Source organism: Melanerpes formicivorus, unplaced genomic scaffold (genome assembly GCF_026170545.1).
Source record: "Melanerpes formicivorus ecotype bairdi unplaced genomic scaffold, bMelFor1.0.p_v2 SCAF_16, whole genome shotgun sequence".
NCBI classification, from domain to species: Eukaryota; Metazoa; Chordata; class Aves; order Piciformes; family Picidae; genus Melanerpes; species Melanerpes formicivorus.
Window position 1 is genome coordinate 8,882,843 of NW_027142368.1, and position 23,882 is coordinate 8,906,724.

At 42.1% G+C, this 23,882-nt stretch overlaps 1 protein-coding gene across 5 annotated transcripts in view; it reads left to right on the forward strand.

The window, feature by feature from the left end:
• DENND2B (DENN domain containing 2B) overlaps nucleotides 1–23,882 on the forward strand; it is a 139,000-nt gene that overhangs the window by 79,661 nt on the left and 35,457 nt on the right. For all 5 annotated transcript variants that reach the window (XM_068148032.1, XM_068148030.1, XM_068148029.1 and 2 more), the window contains 8 exons: nucleotides 6,354–6,502; nucleotides 9,038–9,253; nucleotides 9,826–9,922; nucleotides 10,917–10,961; nucleotides 13,254–13,438; nucleotides 14,240–14,349; nucleotides 15,057–15,126; nucleotides 23,351–23,428. In XM_068148032.1, coding sequence (XP_068004133.1) covers nucleotides 6,354–6,502; nucleotides 9,038–9,253; nucleotides 9,826–9,922; nucleotides 10,917–10,961; nucleotides 13,254–13,438; nucleotides 14,240–14,349; nucleotides 15,057–15,126; nucleotides 23,351–23,428 — 950 coding nt within the window. The remainder of the gene's footprint in view (nucleotides 1–6,353; nucleotides 6,503–9,037; nucleotides 9,254–9,825; nucleotides 9,923–10,916; nucleotides 10,962–13,253; nucleotides 13,439–14,239; nucleotides 14,350–15,056; nucleotides 15,127–23,350; nucleotides 23,429–23,882) is intronic.

A 23,882-nucleotide genomic window follows, 5' to 3' on the forward strand; every position in this document is an offset into this window, starting at 1 on the left:
CAGTAAAATCCCATCATCACGTGCCACATTATCGCCTGTCATGCGTTTGTATCGCAATATTGTCTGTTACATTATCATCTCACATCACAAGAGTTGTACAAATCTGGGGGAAAATGGAATTGCTGGGCTGCTGTGAGGCTGAAACAAACTTGGAGACTGCACCTCTGCCAGCAGTGTTGTGTAAGTTACTTCTCTGAAAACTACTCTGAAAACATTTTGGGTTTTCTGTCAGACTCTTACCAGGAGGTCTCTGGGTAGTCATCAGCCACAGACAGAGCTTGGATTGATATAAAATAATGGTGCAGGCATTGATCAAGGAGACATATGCTCCACACCCCCAGTCTGTTTCTCACAGTCTAAAAGGCACATGAGTTTTTGAAAAGTGACAAACTTAATAATAGATCCTGTAGATTAATGGCAGCCAGAGCACATTAAATGAAACAGCATCCACATGGGCCTGTCAAAAAAGGGCAAATCTCTTAGCTGTCTGATCCTATAGACCATCAGCCTGCTGCTTTGTTGCTTCATTGGGATACATGGATCTCACTTATTTTTAATGATTATCTCATGCTTTATTTAGACCTGTTTTTTTCTCTGTAGAGTCTGTCCCACCATCCATTATTGCTCCTTTTGACAGCCTGTCAGCTTTATTGCCTGGTTTCCTAGTCAATGCTGCAGGGTTAGTAAAACAGAAGAATGACCATGAGACTGCTCTCCCAAATTCTAGTTTAAATTCGGAGACTTTGTTGAAGTCAGCAGGGTTAAACTTCTGTGAAGCACAAGTAGTTTAGGCATGCTGATGCTGTAGTGTGCTAATAGATGCTCATCAGATGTTTTCACACATGATCTTTGAAGCATGAAATGTCTTACTCATTTATCAGCCACGTTAATTCTTCTCCATCTAATACTTCATTGTGATTACAACTCAAAGCTCTTGCATTACTTGCAGACAGCAGGGAGATGAAAGTATCTGTAGTGCTTCTTCCACTTACTGCAAGGTAAAGCACAACTGTAGAAGTTCAGAAAAAAAATGTAGGATAGTGGCTACAAACTCCATGGACCAGAACTCAAAAGGCTGATTGCATTTTAGACTTCTCTCTCTGCATGTTGCAGATGCTCTTCTACTTTTCTGAGAACATAGTACTAAGCTGATAGGATTGTAAGAGTGTAATGGCTTTCCAAAGCAGCTAAAACGTATCTTCGCTGTGATTTAATATTGAAGTAGTTCCTCTTTCTACAGATTCCTGGGGTAAATTCCTCAGCTCAGATGCAGTTGCAGCTTCTTTGATGTTGAAAGATGTACTAAAGACCTAAGCTCAGATACTTTATGGGAGCGTGGAGATTTTGTGGTTTTCTTCCATTTGATCTGAACAAGCTCGTAAACATCCCAGTGGCTGAGTTTCCCCCAGCACTGGTGGTGTGAATCTGGTGTAATTTTATGAATAAAATGAATGAGTAATGTACATGCATTGCAATGAGCACACCTGGATTCCCATCAGTCTGCAGTTCTTTGGACTTCAGTGCCCAGAGATGCTGGGAAGTTGTAAATCTGCACACCACATGAATGCTGTGCTGTTCCCTCATGCAGTGCTTGCACTCAGAGGTTCATTCCCATTGATTCCTCTTCAACAGCAGCAAAAGCAGTATTTGCCAACCACCCTTCTCTGCTGGCTTCTTCCTTAGAATCATACAACTGTTTTGGTTGGAAAAGACCTCTAAGATCAAGTCCAACCACTGACTTAACAGCATCATGGTCATGAAACCATGTCCTGAAGTACCTTGCCCATTTCTGTTTTATCTTAATCCTCTGCAGGGCCTTGTGTCCATCAAATGTGTGTGAGTTGGAGGAATTGGGCTACATCTATATATATCACAGAACACAGAATGTTAGGGGTTGAAATGAACAGAGCACAAAAATGGTAGTCCAGAGGAATTATGCGTTGAAAGTAATTGATATCGTGACTTGCGTCTGTTACAGAAACACTGCAAAATGGTGAGGGTATAGGTGCCACCAGCGTCAGAGGTTTTTACAGACTACCCACTTGAGTGTTTCTACTTTGTTATTCAGTCCAGATTCTGCCTACCTGGCTGTACACCTGCTGTTGAGTTCCTCTCACTTTCTGGCAGTGCAAAAGGCAGGAGTTATAATCAGCTGTCAGGGAATCACTTCAGTCCTCTGATAATTATTTCTTCTATCTAGAAAGAAATTATGCATTTCCCCTGCTTTCTGCCTTTTACAGGGAAGTGTCTGCCTGCATTTTACTTTTTTTCCCTCAGCTTTACTTTTCTCTCCTTTCTCAGTGTGAGACAGGGCTGCTGAGCCTGTCTCTGCTTCCCATTTGCCACGTGTTAGAGGCTGAGCAGAGAACATTGTGTGCTGCCTTAGGCCTCAGTGGGCCTGGCTTGCAGAGCATCACAGTGTAAGGAATTGCAACTGCTGAAGGAGACTTATCGATGCTTAAGCTCAAGGTCTGCATTCCTCAGGACTTTTCTGAAGATCACTAGTTATTTCTTCTTTTTGTTTTCTTTCCCCTGTGGGCCAATCATTAAATTGCTTGTGAGGTCTTCTGAAGATAAATGGCCTGTATGTAAATGTCCTGGGAGAACTCGGCAGATGGGCAGATAGAATTCAAGAGAACGGGAAACTTGGAAGGCATGCTTATAAAGAGAACTGATCTGGGAGCTGGGATGGTGATCAGAGACAGTATTTGCTAAAGACTTGCTATTTCATGTGACCATATGCATTCTGAGGGTCTAATTCAGCTTTCTTTGAAGCCAGCAATAGTCTGTTGTTGTCTTGTGTGGCAGTCAGACCAGTGTCATTAAGACAAGTCTGGCCTCTATACTGTGTAATGTTTTTTCTTTTGGCTTCCAATAGAGACATCCATATGGAAGTAACAATGATATTTCCTTGCTCTTTCATTGTAAATGTGTTTTCCCTTCACAGCAAATCCAAACAAATGCAAAAGCACTCTAGCTTTGCAGATGGTGATCATTCTTTGCTTTAGACTTGAGAAGTGATGGTGTTGTGGAGAAATGCAGTGATCAAAGCTGCGAGTCTCTGAGTCAGCCCAGCTATACAGAAATATTCCTCAGTTTTGTGCTGCAGCAGCTGCCATTGCTGCACTTCTCCAGAGCCTTCCTCTGGTGTAGGATCCTCACCTGCTGGTGGCCACTAGCTCACAGGTCTTTCTGTCACAGAAGAGAGTCACTGTGCAGCCAGATGGGGTTAAACATTGTTCTAAGGCAGTTCAGGCTATCTTCACACATCTCTTTAGCTTATTTGATGTCTTTGGTTTCTTGTCACTTCTACAGGAACTAGTCTGGTCTGTCTAAATACACTTTTTGTTTACCTGGTCTTTTGTGGCTTATCTACCAGGGGGAACATACATACTAAAAAATGGTGCTTTCAAAGCTTGAAAATTGCTGAAGACCTACAAAAATAATCTCATCTAGTTCATTGACTGAACCATATACACGGTTCAAATGCCAAATCAGCAAGCCCAGATTGTTTTGGATTGATCAAACAATTTCACTATCAGAGATCTGTTGGGGAGGAGATTATACTTTGGGGAAAAAAAAAAAAAAGAACAAGAATGATTGAGGCATAGCTGGCCTTAAGGCATTATTTAAAAAATAATAATAAGAACCCCAAGCCCACCCTGAAACTATCTGATATTTAAGCAAATGAGAAAAATAAAAGAAACAAGTGTTCTTGAACAGAAAATCAGTCATCTCAAGAAGCTCTCTCAGCTCTAGGGAAAGGGTTAAAATTGCTGTAGTGTCTCCACTGACCTCCACATTACACTGAAGAGGAATTTGGCCCAAGTTTTCTTTTGGTAGAGAATATGAGTCAGAAAAGCAGTCTCTGCTCCTAGCTCCTCGCTCCTCCCTCTTCTCTCATCCAAGACTTCTCTGGTCCTGTTTCTGTACTTAATATTTTAGGTCAGTATTAGTAGTGCTGACTTTTAACTGGATTCAAGCAATTTTGGTTTACTTTGTGTCTTGGAAAGAGAATCACCCTAAAACTTTTAATTGCTTTACATTTTGAAAAAGGTTTCTTTTCAACTGATGGACTTGTTTCTTCTCAGGAGTTTGGATGCTAGGCAGACCTCTTTTCACAAGGAAGCATATGTTTAAGCATTGTCTCTGTAGCTGGGTATTTTGAAATCTATTAATCCATTCTAAAATGCTTGCTTGACCTGTACTTGACTGGGGCTTACAAGAAATTTTATTGTGCTAGTACAGTCCAATTAGCTGAGAGTCAGTAACAGCATTTTGCAAAGTTGACTATTTACTGTTGTTATGGTTGTCATATCTAGAACTCTGGAGTTTACGAGAAACAGAATTAGTGTGCAATGCCTGTTTATGTTTCTTCCTACAGAGGGAATCAATCAATTCCATAGTCCTCCCAGGACATTTGCAGCATTTTTAGTTTTTAGTAATAATTTTTGCTTAAGCTGTATCCTGTTCATTGTACTCATCAAAAGCTCTTTCTTCTCAGTACCCCATGCACCTGAAGGTGTTCTCTCCATGTGACTTGTGGGTTGACTATAATGATAGTGCAGCCTTCTAGATTCAGATTCCCACTGGATAAAATAATAAGTGGGGATTGCCAATTCAAACATTCCTCAAGAGCAGCAGTTGTTCAGGCTTCTAATTAAAACAAAGCTGAAACATTCACTCCTGTGCTTTTATTTGCCTGGAAATCTCAGTATGATGCCCTACTGAAGCAAAACTGCATTTTTCACTCGTATTGTGAATATGTGAGCTTGCTAAGCAAAAGCTCTGGTCACCAGAATTAATGAATCAACCAGTCTCATGCTTCCAGGCTTAAAAATGAAGGAAAAACACAAGCTGCTTTTGTTTTCTTTTGTAGAATGAGGAAATGTAAGACACTGTCTAACCTCCCCACCCTACCCCAAGAAAACAAAATCAGTCCAACAAGATGGGCATTAGTGCAGGCTTTGCTTTCATTTAAAACACCTACACCTGAACTGTCATCTTTGTAACAGCAGTGAATGTTTTCTGTAACAGTGTGAATAAAACCCCATGCTAGAGCTTTCTGTCCTCAATTCTTAAATGACACAGTACATAGTAAAATCCAAATTTCTTGTATTCAATAGCTTGTATTGCAATATGTATTGCACTAAAGCCATAAGCTTTAGAGTCATCTTTAGACATAAAACCAAAAGCAAGTTGGTTCAAAAGCTTTAAACTTCCTTCATGTTTCAGGTTTCTGCAAATGCAGGTCTTGATTTTGAGAAGATCACTTTCTTTGGGATAATTTTCTGTGTAATGTGGTAGAAAAACCGGGATAACCCTGTGTTCAAATTCTACATGTGATTCTGGTTGGTGATTCTGAACTGTCTGAAGAGATGCACACAAAATGTTCATTTTACTGGTAGCATTCATTCATCTTCATGCTTCTTAGCTCAGTGAGGGTTTTAATGAGTTTAGGAGTTTTGAGAAGAGGGTGGGTTATTCCACTGGTCCTTAGGCTGCTGAAGGGTATTGGATCTCACTTAAATCTGGACTTTCCATTTTCATTCTTGTTTTCAAATGCTAAATTTTCAAAGCCTGCAGTCTTCTTTTTGAAGTACTATTAATTTATATCATATTTGGTGATTGACTGTTCAAGCCTTTATGTATTACTGGCAGGATGAGATTCTGCTGGGAGATATTAGTTGTACATAAATTGAAATGGATAGCTGCTTAATTAGAAGGCACAATGTGTTTTAAAGACCGCCTTGAGGATGTGGTATGGCTGGTGCAGAAATTCTTCCCTCTTCTTTTACATTTCCAATCTTCTCTCCTGGCACTGTTGAGCTGAAGTGTTTATTCTTTCTTTGCATTCTTTCAGGGGAAGAAAAAGACGAAGGTAGCATCAAATAAAAGTTGTCTTATTGTGTGTAAGGCTGGTATGTTGAGAACATTTATTGCTGTGCACTTCACCCTCTGAGTGGCTGCTCTAGATGTATAAAATCTAGCGATACACTTTAAAGTAGTTCTGTGCCTTAGTTTTTATATATCAATAAATTTTCCACAGCTGTGGATGCTCAGAAGCACATCTTGTGAAACCTTTGCATTTTATTGGAGAAGAAAAAAAAAAAAAAAGGGCAGTGAAAAAAACCCCAAAGAAACTTGTCGACCTCATAGCCAAGTTCTTCTCCAAATACTTCCAGCTGCAGCTAGAGGGATGAGTCATGCTGAAAGCCGAGGAGCTTTTCTAAAAGCCTTTCACTTGGTTCACATGATTTTTTTTTTTTCTTTTCCTTTTTTCTTTTTTTTTAACTTAACATTCCTGTCTGTTTTTCTTTTCTTAAAAAAAAAACAAAACCCAAACCGTGAAGGCGAGTCACCCAAGGAAAACCCGTACGAGGATGTGGAGCTGAAAGGCCGTCACGCGGGCCGAAAATCCCATCAGCTCTCCGAGAATTCCCTAGATTCTTTGCACAGGATGTGGACACCGCAGGACAGGAAATACACATCACCTCCCCAGGTAACTGCGACACAGCCTCTCTCTCTCTCGGTGCTTGAGGCTTGTGTAAAGCTTTAGCAAGAAAATCAGCCGTAGCATAGGAGGAAGAGCAGCCCTGCTGAAGGAGGAGGAATATCTGGTATAAAAGAGTGAGCAAATGCATAAATCAGTGCTGGCGGTGCTCTTGGCAGCTGTGGCTCGGCTTCTCAGCGCTGCACTGCAGAACCTGGTGGCCTCTTTGTGCTGGCTATGGCCTGATGACTTAAAGCAGAATCCTTCCACCGGTTGTTTGTGAGCTGGATCTGACCCTGAATTATTTGTTTGGCTGCATCTCCTTGTGAATTGTCTCTGTGTTTGCTGCTGGGCTTTTAGTTGGGACAGGAGGGGAGAAAAAAAGCTGCTTATTCTTGCCAGCATGTTGTTACGTGAGGCCTGTTGTGACTTTGTTCTTGTGAAGTATATAGCCTGTCATGTTTTATTGTAAAATGGAGATAGCCAAGAGTGCTCCCCTCAGTAAATAAATTAATAATAAAATAATCAGAAAAACCTGAGTGTTTGCATTTAACAAGGCTGTATACCTTGTGTTTACAACATAAAGACCAGGAACTCTGCACACTTTCCATTCTGCGGTGAATTTTCCACAGCAGTCTGGTTTTTGTGAATGCTGTGAAACACCAGCTTGCTTTGTTGTTTACGGGACTGTTGTGTTCATAAGGAAAAATATGTTTCATCACATACTTAATTTTGAGATTCAGAGTGATTTTTGAAGGAACTTTATTTTGCATGGAATCAACAGGGAGTTTGCAGCTGAACAAGAGGTCACAACAATTTACATTTTTGTTTTGTAAAAAGATGTAGAGCAATACTGAATATATCTTCTGGCTTTTGTGTGCATGTGAACATCACAGCCTAAGAGACAAGAGAAATATCACCAGGATTCTTAGTGTACACCTAGTAGATAATTTGTAAAACAGGAGCATTTTCAGCAAAGGTACTGAAGAGGGAACAAGGGGAAATCAGTAATCCAGCAGAGTAAGGACAAACAGAAACTGCAGCCACGAAGATGATCTCCTAGTGTAAGACATACTATGCATAACTATTACTTTTGGCTGTTAAAAGGAATTGTGTAGCATCTAGAGGATCCAACAGTATATATCACCAGGGCAGGAAACAATCAGGTCCATAGGAAAACACTGTTCACTGTAAAACACAGAAGAATATACAGATTAAAATGACTTCTTTAAAATTGCTCAGTAAATAAGTACTCTCCGGTATCTTTGTAACAGGGCTATCTTTTCTGGCAGCCTGTTTTTGAAATATTGCCAGGAGTTTCCTGCCAGGAGTCAGTCCTGCCATAACTGCACTGTCATTGTGCTGATATTTAAAGTGGAGAGACACTCAGTGCAGGTCAGCTATGGGCCTGGGTAATTCTCCAATGACCAGAAATAGAAAACTCTCAGTTTCCTGAGGAATGAGAGCTTTGGCAATGATTTATCACCCAGTTTTTCCATCATAGCAACATAGCTGGATTAGCAACATGACTTTTTGGTCATGGATGATGACAAACAAGATGGAAGAGATCAGAAGGTCAGCAGAGTGGCAGCAATCATCTTCAAAAAGAACCGATTTCATTAAAGTATAGACTGCTGCAGATTTTCCTGGCATGCTAACCTGTGGTAAGCAGAGACCTCAGAAACACTGGTTTGTGGTCAATCTGAACTCCACTGTATCTTCTCCTTTCCCATTCATTATTTTCAGGTTTTGAAGTCATCAGAGATAAAAAGACAGTTTTACTGATGACATTGTATTTGTGATGCAAAATGCATACAGAAACTCCTATGCTTACCCCCAGATAGTGGTGCTGTAATAGGTAAGCCCTCCAAGCAGAACAAATGGGACATTTATTACCTCCAGGTTTACAGCTTGTAATACTGCTGATAGAATATTGACAGCTATTTGACATAATGCATTTTCTAGACATGTTGGTTAAGCTCCTCACAGCGTTTGTGTTTGGGAGAAGGCAGGGACCTGGCCTTGCCAGTCTGCCTTCCTGAGAGCTGGACAGAGCTGCTCAAAGGACTGCTCCAAAAGATCTCCCATTTTCTAAATGTAGCTTTTACTTGGTGTCTAATCTTGTTAATAAGACTTTTCCTTCCCTCTGCAATGAAAACAGTTTCATGTTTCAAAAGGAATTCTTTGGGAATGCAGGACAAAGCTGTAACTGTGCCTCTGCATGTTGGCAGATCTAAGAATATCTTAATACCAAGGAAATACAGCAAGTTCGATTTTCTACTTCCTTTCTCTAGGATAAAATGGCAACTTCAGTGTAATTGCACAGGAATGCACCAAAGCCAAACATTCTATTGTTTTAGAACAAGCCTTACGTAGTGACCCTTGTCCCTTCATCTTGATTTTAAACCATCTCTTAGTGCATGTCCTGCAGAGCGGTGGCTCATCTGGCTTAATGTCCTTGTGAGGCCACCACTCACAGAGAGCTGCTTCTGCACTAAGTGTTGCTGATTAGAGAGAGAGCTCAAGCTGTTCTTGTTCCTGCAGCTACCTTCGAAGCCCAGCAGTCAGTCTCTGCGCATTGGGAACTGGTCAGAGAGGAAGAGCCACCGCTTACCACGGCTGCCCAAGCGGCACAGCCATGATGACATGCTGCTGCTGGCTCAGCTTGGCATTCCCTCTTCCCCTTCCAGCCTCAATGAGGACAGCCTGAGTACCGCAAGTGAGCTGCTGTCTACACGGCGGGCCAGGAGGATCCCAAAGGTACTGGCAGGTGATCAGGCTTATGCTGAGGATAGGGCACCTGTGCAAAAGACCTTGCTTCAGTGCTTATTTGAACACACTAAAATCTCAATTCAAGAGAAGTGCTAACACACATGTTAATCTTATATCCAAATTCAGAATATGGTCTTAAGGTCCATGAGAGTGTGGCAAGATTGGATATGGCTAATGGGTTACTGTTGCTGCAAGTAAGAGGCAAACGAAAAACAGCACAGAGAGAGAAGAATGAGGTAGTAGAGGATAACATCTACCTGCAAATTCTCAGGCTCATGCTTTTATTGCAGATACTGACAAGACTTTTGAAAATGAGATTTACATTTCTGAGCTTTTTAAACAAAATATCCATAGGTAAAGGATTGAGATTCAAAATATGTTTCAAACAAATGGGATTCAAAATAAGAGAGATAAGAAATGCATTTGGAAATAGTAAAGGCTTTGGTTGATTTAGCTGGCTTATCATCTGTGGCCAAATTCTTTGTTTGGGTAGATTAATTCAAAGTGTCCTGGTAGAGGTGTGTTTTGTCTTACTGATTCCTCACTTTCTTATTTTGCAGCTTGTCCAAAGAATCAATTCCATCTACAGTGCAAAGAGAGGAAAAAAACGACTGAAGAAACTCTCTATGTCAAATATTGAGACAGCATCTCTACGAGGTATGACACAAGTGTCGCATCATCAAATCCACTTGAATGTCACACTATTAACAGAATCCCTTCTTTCCTCCACACCTACACCAGGCTCTACTTTGGTTAGAACTTGCTTCAGAGGACAGTGAAAACTTTCTGTCTACAGGAGAATAAAATGGGGATGAGCTTAAAATGAAGAAGAGTAACAGCATTGTTTGTGCAACCAATCCCATGATCAGTTGCTTCTTTATTTCACCCTTTCAGTAATTTGGTACTGTGAGTTTTGTCCAGAAATCACAGTCTTGACCTTGTAATTAATTCATGCTTTTTGTTCTGGCATGTGAACATAGCTCAAACTGCACTTCAGACTGCTACTGAAAAAGCAGGGTCCAAAAAGAAATGCAGGCCATGTTTCTAATAGGACTACAGCAGAGCCTGAGTGCAAGTAATACATCTTGTCAGAAGATTACTTTTGCATATTATTCTCATTCACTTTGGTGAGCTCTGGTGGTTGAAAAAGTCGCCCAGGGAGACAAAGCTGATAAGGTTTACACTGGCTTCTCAAGGGCTGCATAATGTTTTTGTTTGTGGGTTGTTTTTTATTTGGGGGGGGGGGGTGTTGTTTGGTTTATTTTGTTTTCTCTAAAAAAAAATAAAATGAAGTCTGCGAACAAAGTGGGAGAGTTAAAATCCTTTTTCCAAATGTCATGTTCATCTCTGTAGCTTAGCATAAATGGAGGGGAGGGGGGAGGTTCAGTGCAACCAGTTGCTCTAATGGAGAATGAATTTTGCAGTTTCATCAAAACAAAGCCCTTAGTCTAAGCAAAATGGAAGCTTATTCCAAGCAAAACACAATCGAAGGAGCTATTTGAACTGCTTGTTCCAAGATATTTTAAAACTGAGGAGAGAGCATGCATGGATCGCAAGGCTCAGTGAGAGACTCGATTTTTCCCAGTTGCACCACACTAAACCAAGTTTGTTTGCTTTGGTTTTGCATTAACTGATCCTTCTGTCTCTCCAGATGACAACAGCGAGAGTGAGAGTGACTCAGATGACAGGTTTAAAGGTAAGGGATCAGCCTTCAACAACTTGTAGTCAGCCACTGTCACAGACCTTATCAAAGTACATTCTCCTCCTACTGCATGTTGTCCCTGTCCATGGCCTTTATTTTCATGCCTGAACTATACTAACTCCTTACTGCAGAGCTCATGGTTTCCAGCACAGGAGCATGAATGTGGAAAGCAAGGACAAAATGAGCTGTGAGGATCTAACAAGGATTTGGCAACTGTGTCATATAATGAAGAACAGGACCTTTGATAGATTTGCTTTGTCAGCCATTTCTCAGATGCTGATGTTTTCCAGACTGACTACTGGGTGCAGACTTAGAGGGATGAGATTGGATAAATATGCTCTCTCCTTACTCATGCACTGCTTTAAGTGTTTACTGCTAGCTGCTATTGGGGGCAAGACTCTGGGTCTAATCCAGTGTAGTTATTCTTCTACTCTTTTATAAGTCTGCAGTCTCCAAATTGTAGAAATTCCTTTATCAGCGCACAGCACCTGCACAAACTCTGCTTGAGCCAGGCCAATGCATTAGTCCTTCCTTTTCAAGAGTCCTGAGACACAGAGAGAACTGTAAAAAAACCTGAAGGCAGCAACAAGAGATTTTATTACTAAAAACCTTTTGTGTTGGTAGTAAGGGGGGACAAACCCCATAAGTGCTGCACTGTGGTTATAAGATAAGGGCCAAGCTTTTCTATCTACTGCAGATATCACCTGCTTACTGTTCATGCAGCAAAACTTGCTGGAAAAATTGTCTGAAGGAAAATGATTGGTGTTGGTAAGACCACCCAAAACAGGCTGTATGCAACATTATACAGTGATGTGTAGAAAAAGACTCATTGCTCTTTTGTAGCCAGGTACCAGACCAAAAGCTCTTTCAGATCTATTTCTCTTTGTGTCCAAAAATGTAAGGGTCTCTTTTGCGCACTCATAGCCTATGGCAGATAGGGCCTGGCCTCTCTCTTTTTATTGGGAGGATATTCTGATGTCACTGGAAACTGGGAAGCATTTCCCCCTCATTGTTATGGAATAGAGAATCTTCATTCTGATGGCTCCCTAACCAATTGCATCTGTGTGACCTTCTAGTTACATTGATGCTCTCAGGGCATCCCGAGCCAAAGATCCAGCTGTCACGTGTAGCATGACAAGATTCACTGAGTTCTCACCCATTAGGGTAGAGGGTGCTCTTTGATCTCACCTCTTGCAAATACGAAGCACTGGCCATCAGTCTGTGCCTGTTTCAAGACAGGACAAGGCAGGTTATTTCTTGGGATTTAGCTTTCCTAGCTGTGCATTCATGCCAAGCCCCAAGTGTTCTATCAAGACTAAATTTCTGTGTTGAAGCAATTGTATGATGGCTGGTTTCCTTTTCTCTCTGTCAGTTAATTACTGCTGTGATCAAGTGCTTGTGGCATATTTCCCTGCCACAAGGGACAGTCTGCCTTCTGCAGACTGTGGACAGTGTCAGTGGATATAGCCTTTAAAAGACTGACACGTGCTGCTTGTAATGAATTTGCCACTGCACAGAGATCCTGGTGTGAAGAGGTGGGGAACAGCACACAGGAAGCTGATTTTACTTGGCTATTTCCCATTATTGGTCTGCCAGAACTTGTAATGGTGTTACTGAACTAGTTGCCATTGACCTCTAGTGACAAGTCACTGAGTAAAGGCATATATTTTAATCAGGACTCGACATGTCCATAAAACTAAGATTGTCCCTCAGTCAAACTGGCACAATCAAAGCAATCTCAGAGGAGGCAATTTCTACCTCATTCCTTTCCTTTCCCCTTCCCTGGAGATAGTCTGTACAAGCCATGGAACAATGCCTGTGCTGCAGAAAAGGAGAAAACACACCTTCAGTGGTTCTTAGCATAAAGCTGTGCCATGTAAGGACAGGTCACAGAACTGTTTTTCATCAATGTTTTTCATCAGTGTAAACCAGATTCAAGTCAGACCCGAGATGTGTCACCCTGGAGGCCCCAGTGCACACCCACATCAGGGCTGACAATCTAGTTCCTCATGTGAGGAAAAAGCAGACTTTTGGCAGGGTAACAATTACGAACTGCAAATTATTTCAGTGACTTACTGTCCCATCGCTTCAATACTTGGACAGAGTTTTGATTTATGGGTGTGATTAGTGAGGGAGACTACAGTATGAAGGTTTGCTTTTGAAAGGAGAACATGCTTGGAATAGTACACTAATGAATTGAAAGGCCTTGTGAATGGCTGTGGCCTTACATATTACAGTTTCAGGTAATGATCTGTCTCTTTTTTTCTTTTTGTTTTAAAATGCTAGCTCACACTCAGCGTCTAGTACACATCCAGTCAATGCTGAAGAGGGCTCCAAGTTACCGAACCCTGGAACTGGAGCTGATTGAATGGCAGGAACGGGAGTTATTTGAGTATTTTGTGGTAGTGTCACTGAAAAAGAAGCCCTCTAAAAACACTTACCTCCCAGAAGTGACATATCAGTTTCCCAAGGTAAAATGAAAATTCCTGATCTTGTAAGATCAAATAAGTGAATAAGTGTGAAAATTAATAGAATTTTTTCACTGTGAGGGTGATGGGACACTGGAACAGGCTGCCCAGGGTGGGTTGTGGAATCTCCCTCTCTGCAAATATTCAAAGCCCATCTGGATGCATTCCTGTGTGCTCTGGTATAGGTGATCCTACTCTGGCAGGGGGGTTGGACTGGAGGATCTTTTGAGGACCCTTCCAGCCCCTAACATTCTGTGATTCCTAATTGTTCCAAAGTGTTCTGTTACAAAGTGAAGACCATAGGAAAGGCAATTGAAAGATTTCCCTGTTTGCCAGTTTATCTTTTCCAGTGCTGGAGAATTTGGCATGGCAGTAGGTGCTTTATAAAGACTGTGTCTAAATTCAATTTCTAAGCATTTCATTTTAAACTTATTTTGGCTATATTAGGACTTGTTCCAAAACTCACTGAAGTCAGTGGAAAGATTTTTGCTGATCTATGGCATGTCTCTTGTGCTCTTGCAGTAGAAAGGAATTTGAGCATTTTAAGTGGCCATTGTGCAACAAGAGAGTTTGGGGCAATTAAATATATATTTCATTTATTTTTTATAAACCCAGCAGTGATTACTTCTGTTGTAGTAGCATCCATAAACCTGTCCTGGGTCATACCTCACTGTCAAGCACAAATAAAGGACAAGCTGATGGCCCCTTGCTCCTCAGAGCTCATTAGTAATCCCCTCTCCTGAGGGGTGCTGTGCAGCTGTCACTAACAGGAACTGACTGAACCCCTACTTGCCTGTCCTGCAGCTAGAAAGACCAACCAAGCAAATGCGTGAAGCGGAGGAGCGGCTCAAGGCTATCCCTCAGTTCTGCTTTCCTGATGCCAAGGACTGGCTCCCTGTCTCCGAATACAACAGGTAAACCTTCTGGTGCTCCACTGCTGCAGTGCTGATGGAGTGCATCTGGAGCAGCCGCAGGCTTGCCAATGCCCAATTAAGGAAGTAGCAGTTTGAGTCTTGGCCACTTCAGGCTCAAGCAGCTGGGTTTAATTTTTTTATTTTTTATTTTTTTTGGTGAAGTGTTGTATTCTTTTTCTTCCTTCTTCTGCCTGCCTCACAGGCTGAGGTGGCTGAGGCACTGAGATTTGAAGGTTCCTCTCAGTGCTAAACCCAAAAGCATAAATGGAATTATTTAAAATAAATCTCAAAAGGGACAGGGCCCTGCCCAGCACCTGTCCTGGTGCTTGTCCCTGAGTGCTTGTCTAAAATTGCAGGATACTTCCTCATTTGGCTCAATAAGGGACATACAGTATTTGGACACTGCCCTCAAAACCTGGTGCTTGTGTTGCTTTTGCAACAGAAAGGGACTGAGAAGTCCCTGACATTCGGCACTCATCTCATCTTACAATAAGACAGCTGGATTGGCCACAGCTGTGTGGGTACTTTTTCTGTACTGATGGTGGAATTTGTCCACAGAACATATCCAGATGATGGGCAGGGGGAAAGAAGACCTTCCAGTGGGTAGAATCTCTCCCTGGATAAGACAGTATCCCTTTCTAAATGATCTACCTCCTAGCTATGCTTTAGTTCTGAGAGTAAGATCTGGGTAATTTATTTTCTTCTAGTGAGACCTTCTCTTTCATGCTGACTGGGGAGGATGGGAGCAGGCGGTTTGGTTACTGTAGGAGGCTGTTGGTAAGTACATCACCTTCAGCTCAAAAAGCAGAATTCTGTTATACAATAACTCAAAGATGTAATCTGAACTTTGAAGGTGTCTCTCATGGTTTTAAAAGAAAATTAAGTTACCCATTTGAAATTTGGAACTGTACAGAGCTCAAGTGAAATAAGAACTTGTAGTGCCTCTCTCAAACAAACAGATCCCAACTCGTGGAAATTCCGAAGGATGTGGAAAGTTTCTTGTGCATGCACTTACTTTTTAAATTCTTTACAGTACGTGCTTTCAAGCAGAATCCAAAATGCTGTAACACTGCAAACAAAGGCAAATGTGGTATTTCTAAACATTTGTGAGTTGCATTTCTCTCTTGGACAGCTGCTTACATCTCCCAAGTGCTCTGCCAGCACTGAGTAGTCTGCAGCAGGTCTGTGATGTAGGTAAATAAGCCACCCTGCTGAGTTGGAGGGCAACAGTAGTGCAGAACATGCACTATTTGCTCAGGACCATGCAGTAAGCTGATTGGTTCAAGCTTGCATCCCAGGCTCCTTTTCAGTCCTTGTGACTGGGAGCGGTCAAGTGGTGATGTGGGGACCAGACTCAGCCTATCAAGCAGTTTTGTCTCATCACCTGGAAAATCACTGGTCTCCTGATAAATTGCATTGTCATTGACAAATGACAGTTGCCTACACTCAGTTGGAGAGCTTATATTAATATTGGATGCCGCAGGAGCCTTTCGTGTACTGTCTGTGCAAAATGGAGCAACGTTGCAAAGCTGGAAAGAGGTACACCTGTGAGAAAGGGACTCTGAACTTTCCCCTTCCTTCCCTCTTTGGCATGATTTCCCATCTTTCCAAGCATGGAACACCTGCATTCAGTAGCTTTCAGTGGCTTCCAGTAGATAGAGCAAGTTGCTGTTGCTAGAACAGCTCCCTCCATCCTGCATGCTGCCTGTACCTGACCTGGCTCTTACCCTGCTCTTTGTCTATGGGAAAGCTCCTTGTCGTGCAGACAGCAGATGCTGTATCTGGGAGGTATTGCTGTGTGTGGTTCCTCTATTTGTAAGAGATTTCCTTTAAACTAACAGAAGAGAAACCTTGTTTATCAGTTCTGTGGGTGGTATTTGCCATAGGTAGCATCGCAGAGACTCGCTCTGTGTAACACAGCAGTGGGCCACAACAGAGTTTGTGTGTGGAAAGAAAATGTCAATGAGGCTTGTGCTGCACTAAATCTAGAGCTGGCGAGGGAGTGATTCAGAGGGAAATGAGTGGAGCACCTAGAAGGTACTCTTGCTGGTGAAAATTAGCATAACAAGATGTAGGGCACCAGTACAATTCAGTTACTTTGTAATGTGTTGTGATTTCAAAGGATGATAAGGTATATTTGGGGGAAAAACCCTACAAAACCTTAGAAAATGTTGGCTAGAATTAAATTATAGAATGTTTTCACTCTACCAGGTAGGGGTAGCTTAAGACTTTGATATTTCTGGAAAGGTTAGCAAGTTTGGAAACATGCAGAGCTCATATTTGTGAGATGCCAAACAGCTGATTCTGGACCAGGCTGAGAGTGAAATCATCAGCCACAACAAAAAAGATGTATACACACAAATGTTGAATCAATTTGTCTATGAAGGCTTTTTATTTACACAGCTCAGTGAAATCCACCCTGCATTAAAAGCAACACAAAAATAGAACACTGACTTTCAGCTGGTGCAGAAGACAGGTTAGCATAGTAGGAAATACCAGGAGCAAAATTAAAGTCAGTACTACACACTTGTATATGAATGGTATTCTGATGGACAGCATTGGAGTTGTTTTTATTCTCCACTGACTATGGCAAAAATCAATCAACCAGATAGCAAAAAATAATTTTAAAAAGGGAAAAATAAATACTGTCTTGCTAATCTAATAATTAGGTCACTTGATTCAGGATGTTTCATCTGGTTCCAAAGCCTGACATATAGGAGCTGATGTGCCTCATCTCTCTGGCACAGCCTACCCAGCATAGGAAAGTGGAGTGATGCCAATGTACTTTACCAATGTGTACCTTTCTGTGCCTTCTGAGAGCAAAACTGTCATGGTCTGGGGCTTAGAAAGAGGATGTTGGAAGCTGCAGAGAGCCATCTCAGTATTTCTCTGTCTGGGGACCTGGTAAATCTAGTGGAGATCTACTGTTATGTGAATCCTGCAATCTCCTTCTGTCTTGCTAGAAGAAATTGTGGAATTGGGGTCAGTACCTGAAGTGCCTTCTCCCTATGGTTCGGAAGTGCTCACAAAGCCTAACCATTTCTTGTTCCTTGCAAATGTCAGAGCACGGGTGGAGCAGCCTCGCCAGTGTGTACCTCAGGGTGTTTCTATTCACAGTCGTGTGCCTCCTTTCTCTTTTGAGGTATGCAAACACAAAGTTTGTACAGGCAACAAGGAGCGGGCAAGTTCTGCAGTCACTGTTTATATGCCAGAGGCTTGAGCTCTAAAATGGATTTTTTATATCAGAGGAGTGTACCACATCTCCTCTGATTAATCCCATTTCTGACTCAAGTTCTGTCAAATGTAATGACTGTAACTTGGGAACTACACAGAGTTTTTGGCAAACATTCCTGTGTAATATAGAACCATAAGAAAACTAAAATTGTTATAAACTTCTCTGCCTCAAGACAAACCAACTGCTGTAAGGCTAAGTGCTTAGAAAATATTCCCCAGCTGTCCTGGTGAGGGATGCTCTTGTAAGAGAGGCATCTCACACCTCCTAGAGTGTTTGGCACTCTACAGCAGCAGGCTTCATAGCACGATAGCCCAACCGGCGTGATCCTGTGAGGACAGCTGTCTGTGTCTTCTGCAGGGTCTGGCATTCTGATTCCCTTGTTTATGAAACAACTACTTTTTGTCAGCCTTGTTATCTTTTGGCATGTTGGGATATGAACAAACTGCTCCACTTGTGCTTTTCTGCCTTCAGATTTCAGATTCTTCCAGACCCTTTTTTGGGGTGTGTATGCTAAAACTCTGCCAAAACCACCTCAAGGGATACAGTGACAATTATGTTCTGTTTGTATTACAAATCCTGTACAGTATCCCCTTTAAATGTATTTGTGTTAGTTTGTTTCATTTTGGAACAGGATTAGAATGGAATGTAACCTATTGTACCACAGCAAATAATCTGCACTTCCATAGACAGAATGAAGTTTTCCAGCTACATCTTGTTACCTCCAAGTCAATCATGTAACAGCTCTCTTACTGACGTGATGTGAGAAGCATGCATCTTCACACAGAAAGAAAGGGGCTAATACTTAGTAGAGGTACCAACTCACTACTGTGCCATTTACCTGCACATAAGACTTTTTCTTTAATAACAGTGATTAACTTAACTTTCTTTTCATGATCATGAGTCTTCACAACTTGCTAGGCTCTTTTCTAGAGCAGTTCCTTGGCTGTGGCACTGTGATACCCACATGTCAGCAGCAAAGTGGACTTGAGCAGCATCTGCTGAAGGCTTGGCCTCACCTGGCCAGTCACAGCCCTGTTTTACCCTCTCTACCTCTCTCTTCCCTTTCATGTACAAAATGCTCTTCCAGCACTTTTCTAAGCTAAGACAAGCTGGCCCAGGAGTCAGTGGAGGAGCAGATGCCTGAACATAGAGTGTGTATGTTAAAACATGAAATACAGCCAGTAGGGTGGGGCTAGGTCATCCTCCCTTTCCTGAGACAGGGGATTTTGTTACACTGTGAAAGCAACTTTTGTGGCATGCAAACCAATGTTTATGGAGCTGAAAAAGGTTCCCTGGAAGACCTTCTCTTCCCTTTGCCACCTTTCCTCCATCCTGCCCTTCCTCAAGCACCAATGACAGCCTTGTGCTCATTGGGTCCTCTGGCATTAGAAGCTCACATTTCACATATATATAACAAGATGACTTGAAGACAAGCTTTTGGATTTTAAACACCTACGGTTTTCTCATAGTCCAAGTTTGGATTGGCATTAACAAGAAATCAAGAGCTGCACAGGAGCTGGCTGGTGACTGATATATTCATTTGGGTCTCCCAATATTTGGATTCCTGATGCCACTGAGAAACACCCCTATTTCTGGATATGCTGGTCTGCTGGTGAGGCTAGGGCTTGTATGACCATGAGGATGTGATTGCATTAGGCTTGGGTGAGTGGTGATATGACAGGACACAGCAACTTGGTTTCTACAAGCCTAACTTTTCAGACTCTACATTTGTAGGTCTGTCATTGTTTAAATTAAGCCTGCAATAAACCAGCAAACTTCACATGAAAGAGCTTTGCAGGATTCTCAGTATGCCTTTCATTCTGAAACTGCCAAGCCTTACCCAATAGATGCAGAGAAATGTTCATAGGTAGCATCTCCTCTATCTTCTTGATGTTACAATTTTAAGTGATGCATCCCGTCAGCTCGTGTGTGGCTCCAACATAACTGAGCAGGAGAGATGTGGTGGAAGGTTTGTTCAGAAATAACATGTTTCCCTGCTCAGGCTTTAGATTGAGTCTGCATCTTTCACCGTTGTGAGATCAAGACAGTCCTAGAGCCAGGTAGAATGAAAAGTGTCCTCTTCGCTCTCCTGAGGAAGGGAATAACCATTCCAAAATGCGTGTGTGGAAATGGCACTTGCATTGTTGCTTGGAGTTCAACATTTTAATGTACTATCTGTTACACAAGCTTTCCTTTAACTACCATTAATTGCAATTTGAAGCATTTACAGCTCTGATCTCCCACGGAGAGAGGAGGCTTATGCACATGTTTTGCAAAGGCTACTTCCTTCAGACTAATCAGCTGCTGCTCTGCATTTGTGATGGTTCTCTTTCACCTGGCCTTGGGGCAGGCCTAAGTGCCTCCTTCAGTTTTCCTAATAAAGTTATCTGGGGAGTTATTTAGAAGATCTCAGGTGAGATGTCCTGTCCCATTTTTGGAAGGCAGGAGCACAGCCCTCCTGGAACCTTCAGTCTGATGGTAGTCTGCTTTTTGTTGCACTTCTGCTTCTTTGAGATGGCAGATAGGACTGTGGTGCTTATTTCTTGCTGTTGATGGGTCTGGTTTTGCTGCCTATCCTGGGAGAGGAAGTGCAGAAGGGAAAACTTGTTTAGCCCCCATTGCTTTGATTCCTCTGATGTCAACATGCTAGGACTAGCATTCCCCAATTGTTTCTGGGGCTGTGAAATCAGGATTTTTCCTGACACTCCACAGCCTTTTCAGTAACTTAAACACCCAAAACCACCGAGTTGTGTGTCTGAAGGGCTGGTGAGTATGCACACTGCCGGGACAGCCTGCTGTGCTTGGAAAGCAGGCATATGCAGTGTGCGAGAGACTCAGCACTGTGCCAGACTGGGAGGAGATCTCAGAAGGCTCTCTTAGATTTCAAGCACATAGGCAGAGAGGTGTGATTTGAAAGAAAAAAATGGCAGGCTTATTTTTTGGAGCAAAACCCTCCTGTTTCTCCTGCCAAAGCAGGTTTTGGAGTGGTATTCAGTAAAATTCAGATTAAACTCACTATACAAAATACTGTCTGAGCCACTTGCAGACCAGCCCTAGTGCAGATCTCAGCTCCCCAGTCTCATTGCCAAGTTCTTGTCAGTTTATGTTCATCCTCTTGGGAAACAGTCTTGTTATCAACAAAACTCATTAGCATTTTCATTTGTGATACTGCACTATGGCTGAAAATATCCTGGGCTCCATGAAAACAAATGGAAAACAAATCAAACCCAAACGTCATTCCCTCTATCTCTCCAGTGCACCAAGGCAGAGTCGCTCAGATGCCTCTCAGCTGTGTTACTTTACCAGCTTCCCTGAACTGGACCTATTCCTTGTGTAGAAGAATGAGCTCTGGAGGGCATGACTCCAAGGCTTTGTTATCTACCATGTAGAGGGGACAGCCTACAACTTGGAAGAACTGTCTTCAGGGAAGAGGGGAGATTAAACCACTACTGTTGGCCAGACCCAGTACCCAAATTTTCCCTGGAGAAGAGAGATGAATCCAGGCAGAGAAAGGAGGAGTGTCAAGTCCTAAACAATGATTTTCTGGGAAAGAAGCAAACTGAAGCACAATAAGCAGGTGCTTTTGCTTGCTGCTTTTCACAGATGATTTGTGTGCATCTGTGAGGCTCCGATGTCTGCAGGAAAAAGTCTCTGAAATAACAGACAAGGATGTTCTATATGATTAGTGCAAGCAAGGAAGGAAGAATCCCAGCTCTCACAGACATGTAGCCTTTAAGACATTTGAAAGCAATGATACTTCATAAAGGAGAATCTTTGAGTAAGCACTGAGCAGTTATTGTTTCTGGTCTTATTGATGACCCAGGAATGTGATGTTTTTATTGGCACTCAGTGAGACAGCTCTTGGCTGGGAGCTGTCCAAGGCTCCTGGCATGGCCTCGGCATTCCTGCAGATTTGACACAATGATTTTAACCAAAATCCCACATGCTTGATATAATCACTCAGTGCTTTTAGAAAGGGTTTTATACCTAATATGGACAAAAAAGGCTCTGCTTTTTCAGAGATGTGACGTGTAGTGAGCAGGTTTGGATCCAGAAATAGACTGACTCATCTGTATTCACTTAGCTTTGGTATTCTTTTTTTTTTTTTTTTGGTGGTCTTTATTATAACAGGCAGGCACCTGCTGACTGTCCAAGTCTAGATTGCATTATTGAGATTTAAAAAGCACATCTACCCCTCAGTTTCTCTTGGTTGATGTCTATGTGGCAGGTGAATGTCAAACCCACCATGGGGAAGTTAATCACTGTATCAGCAGAGTCCGATGATGGGACAAAGATGAAAATACACTGGTCTTCTATGTGGATACAGAGAAGATGATCAGCCAGTTTGGCTGAATGTACAAGTGGGTAGAAGCTGATGGAACAGTGAGTGAGCTCCTTTATCACAGTCGTGATTAATAGAGATGATTCTGTCACTGCTGCATATCAATAATGTACAGCTGTGCAAAGAGGTTAAGTGATACCAAGAGACTCTTTCACAGACCGTTTTCACTCCATGCAGCACAAGCACAGCTGACTCCATGAGATGGAGGGAAGTAGGCAGCCTTGCCTGTTGTCTCAGTGCCCAGCTTCCACTTTTAGCTGCTGGGGTACTGGGGTTTGCTTGTGTACCTGCAGCTACTATCTGGACGTGATGGATGTAGCTCCAGGACGATGCAGTGTCAGGACTTCCTTGCTTTGTGTTTTGGGTCTATAAATGACTTGGTCTGAAGTCAATAAGCTACTTTGTTAAAAAGTCCCTAGGAAGCATGTGCCTGCTGATCTGGTAAAAATCAGTTGCAACTACACAAAACTGGAATGCTGCATTGCAGTTTGTTAGAAACGAAGTGGGAAGTTGCTATGCATGGATGTCACTGCCATCTGCACACATGGTACACAGGCAGACAGCTTTCTGCACTCAGGACTTGCCGGTGAGGATGCTTTTTCTAACATGCTCAACATTGGCTTAGTTCTACTTACTTCCCAGTAAGTAAGTAGTGGTACCCTTCTTTCACATACAGCACTGACAGGCCTTTCCCTGAAGTAATGCAGGCAGGGCTGCAAAGTCCTACGAGGGACATCAGTTATGACCATTTAAACCATTTGCTTCTCTAGGAAACACCTTCAACAGGATTGTTGTAGAGTATGGTCTTCATAGGTTTTTTTGGGTTTTTTATGGCAGGGAGGAGAGTGAGGGGGGTGTGTATTACTACATGTATCCATACCTGTGTTAATTACGAGTCTCAGGTTTATCATGCCTTGATCTGAAGAAATTAGTGAGTAAGCTCATGCAGCTTGCCTTTGTTTAGGTCTATGATCTTGCTTTCTGAAAGTTCAACTCTCTTTGAATATCAAGAAGTGAGGAACTAAGGCTGTCATAACTTGCCTTAGGATTGTAGTTCTCATCTTCTAGCACATGGCCCCAGGGTGGCCCCCACTCCTCATGCGGCAGCAGAAGCAGAGGACAATGATAGCACATGCATGAGTTCCAGTCCGAGTGCAATGTGCTTTTATGTGAAATGTGCAGGAGTGATACTGGAATACGGCTCCAATGTGCTGTGATTTCCAACTGGATAAGCACTATTTACACTTCTTAGTTTCCTGTCTTCTGGAAGAAATAAGATGCTTTTCCAAGAAGAGATATTTTGATGGAGAAATGGATAGCGAAAGATGTCACATGATGGCCAACTGTGTGACCAGAGAGAGAAATGTATTTCTGTGTGGCTCCAAATTAACATACAGTTTCAATCTCCTTTTTGCTGTTATCAGCCAAGTGGAAAAGGCCCACGCCTACCTGAAGTTTATTGTGTCATCAGCCGCCTGGGGTGCTTTGACTTATTTTCCAAGGTAAGAAGATTATTTTAATTTGTTTTTTCCAATATTGCTTTTTAATTCAGTTGTTTACTGAGGTATCCACAATGACGAACCAGATGAGAAGAATTTCTGCCTCTGATGGGAGACAACTGTATTTTACAGTTGCTCTTTTGGATATCCCTATTATTGGGTTTATCAAAGAATGTCTTAATACTTCTGTGGCCGAGGCAGCACTTGATTCAAAGAACATCTGGGTGTCTGTATGACCTGGCTGACTGAAGTTTTTTCCATTGTTTTCTAAAGCTGTTCTGTGCTGAGCTGTAATTCTTGGCATCCACAGTTTGAATGATGGGCCAGTACCACTTTTACTGCAATACCCTGTGGAATGATGAGGTTAAGACAAAAAAGATTATTTGATAGGTGAATTCTATATGCATAATTCTACTGACTGCTAGGAGGCTAGGAAAGCATGGATAAACTTTTAATT